We start from the raw sequence: 11,554 nt of genomic DNA on the forward strand, positions 1-11,554 counted from the left end.
TCTGTCTGGCTAATAATCATAAAAATCCATTTAAAAAAATGACTTTAACGTCACTAACATATCCACATATTTGCTGGTAAATACAGAGAAAAAATGTTGGTGAAACTGCATAAAATGGCTCTAATTCCTATATGATATACGTCATATTGTAAAATGTCTTGAATAGAAGCTGAAAGTCCACACTTCAGGCACAAAATTTCACATTCCGATGTGGAAATAAAGGCACAATCCTGCTATCTAGCTGGGTAATGATCATGAAAGAATCGCCCATGTGCAAACATGTGTGCAATATGGAGCGAGCTGTTAAGCAAGCAGAGATGCATCTTTCCTGCGTCTTGCCTACACACATATTGATTCATATAGAAGCCAAGTCGTGGGTTAACACTGCATGTGGATGTGCTTCCAAAATAATATGAAACAATAACAAGGGTGTCGTACATTATAAAATGTTTTCCCCAATTCCTCAGGACGCAGTTAAACTGACATGACGCTTGAATGAAGCGCTAATGAGGGTGTTAATTAAATATATATGTGTGCGTGTTTGCTGATCCTTGAGCGACACAGACTAAACAATAAGGCTGTGAGTCATCCTTCTTCCACTTGAGGCTCAGTGCAGCATTGAAAGCCCTCACTGAGTGGCACTGTGTGCACTATTTAGGCTTATTTAACCCAGAACACAAATGTGTCCCAAAGAAATGTTGTGCCCACCCCCAAAAAAAAAAATTCCCCCAAAATATTTTGGTCAGCAAAAAAAGTCCTCCCAAATTTGTGGTGTGTGAGCTTTGTGTGTTAAAAGAAAAGAAAAGTGAACTTTACATATGAATTTAAAACAACCACACAGACTTATGTGTTAGCTTAATGCTAACACATAATGGAAAAATGTCATAGACAGGGTAACAAAGAGCATCTATGTGGCGGTGTTATAACCCAATAGGCAACACATGTAGACAAACAATATTAAAATACTCACAGGCATATATCCGTTGTGAACAAGAACCAATGTTTGTGTGGCTTACTGAGGAATGAGGTTTCTCTGTATATCTGTCTGTCTGTATTATACTGCCCCCAAGGGGCCAAGGTGTGCACACCAGAAGGAGCCGTACAATGTCCATTGAATTGAGGCAAACGTGTGAGAAAAACGGTTTTATTTCTTCACATTTTATTGAATCATGTCATTACTATATGTTTTTAGAAAGAAAAATATTATATAGTGCTATTTTTTTTCAATTAAAAAACACATTACAAAATTATTTTATTTTTTGGGTGGAAGCTGGAACGGATTAATGTCATTTCCATTCATTTCGTTTGGGAATGATGGTTTGAGATATGAGTGTTTTGAGTTCCGAGCGCGGTCATGAAATGAATTCAACTCATATCTCAAGGCACCACTGTACCTAGTAGAATTGAAGTATTGTTCATCTAGTGAAGACCCAGATGTGCTTTCACAATTCATTTTTAATAACCTTCAAGGGCTTGAGGATGATGTGGAATATTGAAATATCATAGGGCCTGTTAGTTATTTCCTACTAATAAAGTTAGTTGGTTTTTTTTTAAACTACATGGTTGTGTGTTTTCTAAAGGTGTCCTTTAAAGTATTAAAAACATGAATGAATGCTCCACAAGCATGGGGAAAATGCACAGAAAACACAAGGGGGTAAAAGTTCAGTCATTGTGCTTTCTTCGTGGTTTACCTTTGTCACTTTTGCCCCAAAAGTATCCTGACTGACTCTAGGTGGACGCCGCGCTCTTGGCTGCGGCGGGAACGGGATTTGTCTGCGGGCTCGCGGCTGGAAGCAGCGGCGCGGAAGAGCCGGCGGCCGTGCTAGGCGCGGCGGTTGCAGGCGCCGCCGCCTCTACTTGCGCCACCCCCGCCGCTTCATCCTCATCCTCCTCCTCGTCATCTTCGTCGTCTGTAGAAGGAGGAGGGGTGTCAGAGAGATCTGTGGCGTCATGTGATGTCGATCTGCTCGTCACCTTGGAGGAAGTCGATGCTGCCCAACACCTTGCGCTCCTGCCGGAAGTCGGCGGTGAAGTGATCCATGTCCTCGTAGCCTCGCTCTACTTTCTCCAGGTGGGATGTGCTACATGCTTCTGCTAGTCTAAGTGCAAAAAGAGGCCACATATTGCTTACATTTCACTTAATATGCAAACATATTGAGATGGTAGATTTCCACCTAAGGTTCCAAGAACTTTTAGTGCTTGGTACTATAATCAGCGACAATAGGATATGGTCAGTGCTGCGGACAGTCTTCTTTCTTCCTGGCTAAATATCCTGTTTCCGGGGTAAAGAACCTAGTTCCTGAATAAAGTGACTACATAGCTCCAGGCTAAAGTTCTTAGTCCTACCTAGTCACAGGCTTAGGTTCCTAGTTCTGTGGTAAAGTTTCTGGCTCTGGGCTAAAGTTTCTACCTAGTTCTGGGGTAAAGTTCTTATTTTATATTACCTTTTTGTTTCAGGTATACTTACTGTTTGAGGAGAGGTTTTGTGTTCTGGAGGAGAGAAACAAAATGGAGTCAGCTACCAGTAAAAACAGATCACGGCGACTGTTTTATAGTCGGACCTGCAGGAAGACGGCCATCTCTTGCTCCTCCATGATCTCCAAGCCCTTCTCCACGATCTTGCAGCTCTCCTCCAGGTGATCTCCGTACTTCCTGGTCAGGCCCCTGATGTAGCTGTCCTTCTCCTCCTGCTCGGCCGTCACCTTGAGACTCATGTCGCGCTTCTTGTCCTCCAGGATGGTGTACAGCTGGTCGAACTTCTCGCACACCAGGTTCTTCTGACGTCGACTGTTCTCCTTTACATGAGCGGAAACAGTGGCACGCAACATCATATGAGGCAATGGTCGGACCAATGTTGTTATACGTAATAGGAATTTTTGGCTACAGGGCCGCGCCCTTAAAACGTATTTCAGCAAGACCAAAAAAAAAAAAAAATGCCGTGTGTAAAGTGTGCTATATTTTTTCTCAGCCTGTTTTTTTTTTTTTAACAAAATCATGTCAGTGACATGTTATTAACTCCCATGGGTTTAAAATTGTGAGCAAAAATGCATAATATGTATTTTTTTAACTCTAAACGAAACTTGATAGGTGTGACACTTGAGTTCCTCTGTGAACACCCGCTGGCCATTCGCGCTTTTAAAACTGAAGCGGCAACGTCATGCAGCAGGAAGTGACGCTCATTGCGCATGAGCGACTTTGCAAGACCGTCACGGGGCCAGAGGCAGACTAACACGTTGTAGTAAGAACATGAAGGTGCAACAATGGATATAAAAAGGGAAGGAGGCAAACCACACTGAGAATATTTGCCTCTCGGGCAGATAAAAACTGAAAACGGATTAGGCATAAAATGGTTGCTGTATGAGGGACACTGACCTCGACGGCGCGACAGGCCTCCTCCAGTTGACTGATGATGCCTTGCAACCTGTCGTTGTTGCCCAGCATCATGGCGATGCCGTCGTTCAGCTCTGTCTGTGTGAGATCAACACTGATTTTGTTTTGATTTGTACTTCTTACGGGTTGTTTTTTTTTTTTCAGTGGTGAACCTCACCTTCTTGGTCTGGTAGATGCTGCTGATGGGCTCCACCTGACAGTCCTTGTGCGTACCAAACACCTTGCACATGGAGCACGTGGGCACATTGTGGCTCAAGCAGTAGATGTTGATCTTTTCGTCTTTGTGGACGTCGCACATGGGCGACGTCGCCTCCTTGCGCTCGGGCGCCGGCGCGCTGCTGCTGTTTTCATCGACGGGAAGAGCGATGTCACTTTGATAATGTCACCGGGTCACGTCGCCGTAAGTTTATCGACGAGCCGTCAGGTCTTGGCCGCGCGCGGAATGCGAAGGGCAAAATGGCGTCATCGCTGAGTCAACTATGCATGCCAAGTTGTATTAAAATAAAAAAAATCAATCACATATATGTCCCCTCCAAAAATAATTGGAACTGTGAGGCCAATTTAGTCAGTTTTGCTGGAGACTGAAAACCTTTGCGAACGAGACAAGATATCAACATTTGCAGGTCTTATTTCTATTTACATCTTAGATTATGATATAGCCAAACACCACATTTTGAAGTACGTCTCATCTTTTGAAGTTGAAAATACATGCTCTATTGTGTTTAAGCATGAAGAATGACTTGTCCAGGCTAAAACCTTCCACTTGTTGCACTCTGATGAACTCCTTTGTTGTGTTGGGTCATTATCTCGCTGCATAATGAAGGGTTTTGCAATCCTTTTGGTTGCATCTTTGTTTAAATGCATGCTCCATAGGCTTTAAGTCTGTAGAATTACTTGGCCTAAAACATTCTGCTTCTTGCATTGTCTTGTTATCAAAGTCAACACAGATTGTTTTGTCGCATTTAACAGTGGTGAACTTTTCTAACGGTCCGCAAGATCGTACAAAAGATGCCTCAAAGTCATGCAAACCTTTGGAGTTAGCACCGCCGCAAATTGTACCAGACTTCAGTTTACAGTTGATATAAAAAGGTAACACACCCCTTTTCAATTGACTCTTTATTTTTTCCCTCTCAATTTGTGTTTTAAAAAATTTACTTGTACAGGTGATACGTCACATTAATGGTGGAAAAAGTTTTGAAATTATGTATCTTGGTCTCATTTTTTTACACAAAAAAACAGACCTTTGAACTATAGTGTGTAGGCCACTGTATTTATTTTTAAACCTGACAGTTAACTCTATAAAGTGACCTGTACAGTTCGGGTTCATGACGGCCACAGTTAGACCCTGGAACGTATTATTTATAATCACATTCATTCTTATGGGGAAATGGATATCAAATACAAATAGGATGTGTATTTTCCCAACTAACCTGCTGGATTCTTGCTTGAACATGTCGATGATGTTCTCCACCAGCAGGTTCCGCTGCAGCCCGTAGACGCCGTGGCGGTCCAGGACCACCTCGTGCCTGCAGGATGGACACCGGAAGCGGCCGCCGGACGCCAACGAGCCGCTCCGGCTGGTCGGCAGGTACGGGTTGGAGGCCTGTAAGCGGTCGACAGTGGAACGCAATGGCGTCTCTGCTTGTGTACGTTTAAGCATCCTCTCTCTAAAATATTTATGTTTTGTCAATTAGGTGCTACAGGTTATATGTTACAGTAATGGTGGAAAAGGTTTCAAAATAATTTGTCTTGGTCACACTTTATATTTCACAAAAACCTGGCATTTGAACAGGGGTGTGTCGACTTTATTTATCCGCTGTATGAGGCAGAAACAACAGGGACAGCAGCGACATGGAGGAACGTCAACCAGGAAGGATTAACGCCGATGATTTGGGGAAGCAAGCTATTTCCCATCCACAGCCTTATTTAAAAGAATGGTTTGACATTATCGGCTGTGCCAGTCTAAAATCCACAACCTGCTGATGTGAAAAAAACCCTGTCTTATCTGACAAAAAAAAAAAACACATGCAGTAGATAAGATGTATCATTTCAGTTGTCATCGTGAGCTATTTACATTGACACAAATGTCAAATGTTTCAATGACACGAGGTTAGCTTAAGGTGCTAACGTCAAGTAGCAGTGCTCTGGATAGTCCTAATGGATCACTGTGATTACAAATAGCTCTCCGGTGGCTCGTTTCTTACCTGGAAGACGTCGTTGGCGCATTTCCTGCAGAGGTTGTGCTGGCAGGGCAGGATGACTACAGGCTTTGTAAACATTTCTAGGCATATGGGGCAAATGAGCTGCTTCTCCAAATTCTCCATGGTGTTCGTCACGCACCCAGACTGAACAAAAAATAAGAGTTGGTTAACGTCAGAAAAATATTGTGTTATGAAAATAACATTAGGCCCCAAAAGTACTAGGCCTCTGCGGCTTTTGTCCGGGTGTGTTGCTCCTCTCTCTCTTGCTGCTGGTGTCACGTCTGTTTTTAGAAGCTACTGCACTCACGTCAATGCCATTTATACCTTGCCCATATTTGAAACTGAGAAGGGAAGTGGCTGACAGCTGCTGGCTGCCAACACTTCCCCTTTATTTGCACAGTACGGGCTTCGTGCAGTGTCTCTAGCTTTAGCCATCAGTAATTGCACTGCCACAAACGATATCGGCCACTGTAATAATGCCGAAGATGGGCAGCTTACGTTCTCCTTACAGCTCAATTGTCATTTTGACAAGCTAGTCACTGTTTTAAAGGAGACATTATGGAAAACTTCCTTTGTAATGTCTTTTATATAAATTCGTCCTGGAGTGCCTGCCCACCCATCAAGTTTGAAATTAAACCACCAAGTCAATGTTTTATTATCTGTTATCTGAGAATGTGCCTGTGAGCAACCCCTTCTGTATTATCGCCAATTAACATAATAACCACCAAAGATAATAACCAACCGCACACTGAGAATCTCCACCACTGACTTGGCAGCTAGGTTAGGAGATCTAGAGTGAGAACCACTTTGAAGCGGCTGTCATAGCACTATCTTGTCAAACCCAAAAGGTAAGCAGAGCTGCAGTGTTAGCGTGGATTAGCATTAGCTTCTGATAATAATGTTTGGCTAAATTGTCAAAGTGGGGTTAGGGGATATTTGTGTTTGGCGACCACAACACACACAATCCACTTTATGCAGAACGTCTCGTGACCAAACCAAGAAATCAGGTTAGCGGACTTGTGTATGCTGCGATAACTAGCATAACGAAGGGCTGATCTGATGGTTTGAACCCGAACTTGCTAAAAAAACTATTTTTTTCGGACAGTAGTTAAAAACATTCATTCATTTTCCGTACTGCTTATCCTCCCTAGGGTCGTGGGCGTGCTGGAGCCTATCCCAGCTATCTTCGGGCGAGAGGCGGGGTACACCCTGAACTGGTCGCCAGCCAATCGCCGAGTTAAAAACTTGTAGATCATTTATTTATACATGTAAGATATGATACTACTAAACCTAAACATTGGATATAGTCATCTTTGATTGCTCTTGAAGACCTTATGCTTTGTCCCGGTCTCCTGCCATTGGGCTCTACCTGAATTGAAAGAAGTGCTTCGACCTGTTTTGCCGAATGTGGAAGTTGGTTGCGCATAACCCCTATTGACAAGTGTAATTCAGTCGCTGAAATACTGCATCCACCAGCAATAATGCAATGGAATCTCAATGGGTGCTTGGCTGCTCGCTCAAAGTGAGATAAGTGAGAGCGTTTTGTGAACGACATTTACTTGATTGCTGCAAAGTTTTTAGCTTGGAAAAGCCCCAAAATCTAATTGTGAATCCTGGTTTAGCTGAATTTAGCACCGCTAATGTTTGTTTGGATGTAAAATTCCTTTTTCTGTACCTCATTCATTTGCTTTTTGCTTTAGCCATTAACAGTGTTACATCTGTAAAATAACACATACACCATAAAGACGTTCATTTCCAACGCAAATTAGCACTGCTGCTAGCCTTACCTTTAATTGAAAACACTAGTTTTCGTAGCTCGTTTTGATGCTTTTAACTTTAGCGCTCAATGGAAATGTAAACAAAGTCGAATGTCTAGACATTCACAGTTGTACACTAGATTATATCGTGTATACAAACAACAAATACCACAAACGACATTGATTTGTGAAGTCTGGTGTACCTCAATGTAGCATAACTAGCATTAGCTTCGATTGAAATTTTAAAATTCCATAACTCGTTTTGTTGTTTAAGCTTTAGCGCTCTATTTGAACCTGAAACTGGACATTAGCAGTTGTATATATGTGGAAAAGTGACACAAATACAACACTTGTATGTATCAAATACGTCATCATATCAAATACGTGTGTATTGTGAACTTTTTAAAAACACATTATGTCCTTCAATTTTGCCTCTCAGGATGCCATTTTGTGCTTCTCGGTTGAAGCAACAACAAAGGCCAGACTTGTTACAGTATCAACAGAGCATTCAAAAGGTAAGTAGGTGCATTTTTTTCCACTAACATTTTGCCAATGAAGTCAGTGGTTATAGTGTTGTTGTTCATATATCTATATATCTATCGTTGTTGAAGCAATAAAATATTGTTATTGCATTTAGACAGAAAACACATTGGAGAATGCGGGCATCGATCCCGCTACCTCTCGCATGCTAAGCGAGCGCTCTACCATTTGAGCTAATTCCCCTTGCTTATAACGGTCCTACATATTTTAATAGAATATAATATACAATATTTTATTTAAAAGGTCACAGATTTGCGGGGTATACATTTATGGGGATTAGGTGTACATTCTTGAGCTCAGCCAATATTACGATATAACCTTCATACGTTCGCACTTTTTTTTCTCTTCGGCAATAGTCAAAAACATTCGCCTATTACTAACGAGTGCCTACTACTGAACAGTGCCTTCGATAGCTCAGTTGGTAGAGCGGAGGACTGTAGAGGTTTCCACTGATATCCTTAGGTCGCTGGTTCAAATCCGGCTCGAAGGAGTTTTTCTGGTTTTGTCTTGAAATGTTTTTTTTTTTTTTTTTTACTGTGAAAACGCTTTGTGTGGATGCTGACTGTCATTCCTGCGAGTTTATTTGAGTCAAAGCCGCTCACGTGAGCGCTATTTCCATAAGTGCCTGAACGTGCCCACGTGTAGTGTATATGCATGTCAACGTGAGTTTTTAACTTAAGATAATAGACACTTCATGCATTTTGGCGTTGATTAAAAACACATTATTAGATTTTTTTTTAGGAGTCTGCTACCTCTCCACGCATATCAGCTTCCATGTTTAATGATTTGCATGTTGTTTCATTTGAATGACGTTATTATAGCACTGAAAAGCAGCTCCTCTAAAAAAAAAAAAGGCCATTGGCTGAGAAATGCAGTCAAGTAGTGCTATCTAGTGGTAGAATGTGCGTTGTATTTTTTTTTTTTTGTGTACTATTTTTAAAGACCAATGTAAGTACTGTACAAATTTCAACTGTTACAGTTGGACTCAATGTTATATTTTTGAATGTATTCCTGTATTAACCCATTATATAGAATACATTCTCAATTCAGATTATATTACACAATTAAATCAATTGCCATTTTTAAAAAATAAAAATGTAATCAGTTTACTGATAGTTTAAGTTATTCAATTAATATCATTATTTTTTATTTTCATATATTTTTATTTCCATTTATGTGCATTTTTTCTTACTATTTTTTAAAATGAATTCAGATTGTTTCAGTTAAAGTTAATGCCATCTAAAATTAAATAAATCAATTATAGTATTGAATTATTTAGTTTCCTTGATATTTTTTTAAAATTAATTTTGTGCATTTCTTTATTCCATTATTGCACAATTAACGTAGATTCCTTTAAAAAAATATACAGGTGTATAAATTCATCAGTTTAGTTATGTTTTCATCATTAAATAATTTACATGAAATTTCACCCATTTACATTAATTACTGTGAATTTTAATACACTATTTGACATTTTAATTAATTCATCGATCCATGTTTTAATTATTTCTTTCACTCAGGCATAATAACAGCTTCCCAGAAATTGATCGAAAAAGGGTGGCTTCTTGTTCAACTCTATTCTACCACCAGATGGCGCAACATACCTAGTTGAGTTGCAATGTAGTTCAAGGGGCACTGTCATATTTAAATTTAATTCGTTTTTAAATTGTACCGTTTTTTAAATTCCACTGGCATGTTATGCAAAATATGTATTATTTGTTTTACTTCCAGAAAGTCCTTTTTAATCGTAGCTAAAAACAAGTGTCTACATGTATTGTTTAAATATTCTTTGAATATATTTTTAATTAATTAATAATTTGTCAATACACTTTAACTCAATTGCTAACCAAAAAGAGGTCAAATTGAATGAAATAAAAACTCTTACCACATGTTGTAAACAAAATCGCCTCTATGCACCATAATAAAGAAGATTGTACTTTGGGTTTAGTCGTGACGATTACTTTTAATACAGTATTACTCAAAAAATGCCCTTTATACCTACCCCATCTGCATTTGAGTAAACACCCCGCACCCGAGCACCTCACGAGGATAATGACTGAATCCATTACCGCAGTTGATGAAGCGTCGGGACCTCACGGGAGACTGCCCTCGTACCCCTCGAGGGCAATCAGCAGGTACGATGCTCACCTCGCAGATAAAAAAAAAAATCCTCCCTAGTCTCACTCTGCTGAGGTGTTCGTTTGTCAATTAGCCATCGTGCCTGCCGCTTTTTGCAGTCTTCCTCTTCCAAGTGGACCCAAAGTAGTCATAATGAAATAGAACAGCCAGGAAAAATGTTCAAATTTATCTGTATGCGTGTACTCTGCTTCAAAATATTGAACAGGCTTAACATGTACGATCGTCAACCCCAACTGGAGAAATCTCTCTAAACACACCTCGCACCAAAGGATAATCGCTTAGGATAATCTTTTAGAGACATGCGACATTCGGGCTTTTGCTGACTTTTATTGGAAGGGAGGGAAAATGTTCAGATTGGGCCCGATTATCGCGATGTGTGTACTCCGCTTTTAATATTGGCCAGGTTTAATATTTACGATTAGTGGCCATGACTGCAAAAATCTCTCTTACACACCCCACACCACAGGATAATCGCTCAGTACAATCTTTCAGAGACATCCAACAATCGCACCGTAGTTGACTTCGATCACTAGGGAAAGGAAAATGCTCAAATTTGGCCGATTATCAGTATGTGTGTACTGTGCTTTAAATATTGAACAGGTTTAATATTTACGATTGTCTGCCTTGGGCTTTTTTACGAGCAGATCGGGGAGGAAAAAATTGCACTAATACGACCTACACCACAGGATAAATTGACAATCGGGCCTTTGCTGAAAGAATGTACCACTAAACTTCAGTGTTCAAAGCAATTCAGTCAGGATTAACTTGGACATGGATTAATTCCACGTTTGGCTTTCTCTTTGGATTTTCGTGAATGTTCTTCTTTTTCCAGTCAGCATGCGCTTAGTTACAGCTGAGTGTTGTGACATTTTTTTTTTTTTTTTTTTACATTTTACAATGGTTAATTTCTTTTTAAAAAAATTATGTATGCCGTGACTCACCTTCATGTCTCTTACTAAATGGGTTCATTGATTTTGTTTTGACTGAAAATCTATTCCAAAATTGCAATTTGAATAAAATTGCAAAGTGTTGAATTTTTTTTTTTTTTCAAAACTCACCGTGGTTAGGTTATTTTTACACTTATATGGCAGCTGGTCCTCACTCATTTTCCTCCCAATCATGCCCCAAAAACATTCAAATGGCATTTTATCACTTTTGGGTTTTTTTTTGTCTCGGATGTCTGGAAATGATGTGGAACGCTTTTGTGTATGCTAGGGGAGGGGGGTAGTACAGTAGTAAGGGGGAGCCATGGAAATGGGGAGGGGAGGAGGGGATTATGCTTCTGCTGGGCACAGAGCCTGACTGTTGCCATGACACATCCATTGTCCCCCTCACCCCGTCCCCTCCTCTAGCGGCACATGGAACTCCCCAAATAAAATGTCCTTATTCTGCTCCATTAATGCTGGATGTTTATCTTGGGGGGGGGGGTGATGCGATCCACTCATCCACTGTGTGTATTTAGCTGCAGTTTATCAAACACACACACACACACGCGCGCGCGCGCAGAGCCCAGATAAACACACAAGT

General features: G+C 40.5%; 1 protein-coding gene and 2 non-coding genes across 4 annotated transcripts; 1 reads left to right on the forward strand and 2 right to left on the reverse strand.

The window, feature by feature from the left end:
- Positions 1-1,130: 1,130 nt before the first annotated feature.
- On the reverse strand, positions 1,131-5,909 carry trim55b (tripartite motif containing 55b). Of its 2 annotated transcripts, none has more exons than XM_061758810.1 (8): positions 5,595-5,909; positions 4,821-4,993; positions 3,548-3,728; positions 3,373-3,468; positions 2,562-2,795; positions 2,468-2,490; positions 1,975-2,099; positions 1,131-1,910 (listed from the first exon to the last, which is right to left on the reverse strand). In XM_061758810.1, the coding sequence occupies exons 1-8, from the start codon at positions 5,712-5,714 to the stop codon at positions 1,729-1,731; spliced, it is 1,134 nt and encodes a 377-aa protein (XP_061614794.1). In that variant the 5' UTR covers positions 5,715-5,909; the 3' UTR covers positions 1,131-1,728. The 2 variants fall into 2 exon arrangements, with proteins under 2 accessions (XP_061614794.1, XP_061614793.1); XM_061758809.1 differs by having other exon boundaries at positions 3,548-3,731; positions 5,595-5,907.
- Positions 5,910-7,998: 2,089 nt separating this feature from the next.
- Positions 7,999-8,071, reverse strand: trnaa-agc (transfer RNA alanine (anticodon AGC)). The gene has a single exon. It is a non-coding gene; the product is annotated as a tRNA-Ala (tRNA).
- A 220-nt stretch (positions 8,072-8,291) lies between these two features.
- trnay-gua (transfer RNA tyrosine (anticodon GUA)) lies at positions 8,292-8,378 on the forward strand. The gene is given in 2 exon segments: positions 8,292-8,328; positions 8,343-8,378. It is a non-coding gene; the product is annotated as a tRNA-Tyr (tRNA).
- The last annotated feature ends 3,176 nt before the right edge of the window (positions 8,379-11,554 follow it).

This window comes from Phyllopteryx taeniolatus, chromosome 20 (assembly GCF_024500385.1).
Source record: "Phyllopteryx taeniolatus isolate TA_2022b chromosome 20, UOR_Ptae_1.2, whole genome shotgun sequence".
NCBI lineage: Eukaryota > Metazoa > Chordata > Actinopteri > Syngnathiformes > Syngnathidae > Phyllopteryx > Phyllopteryx taeniolatus.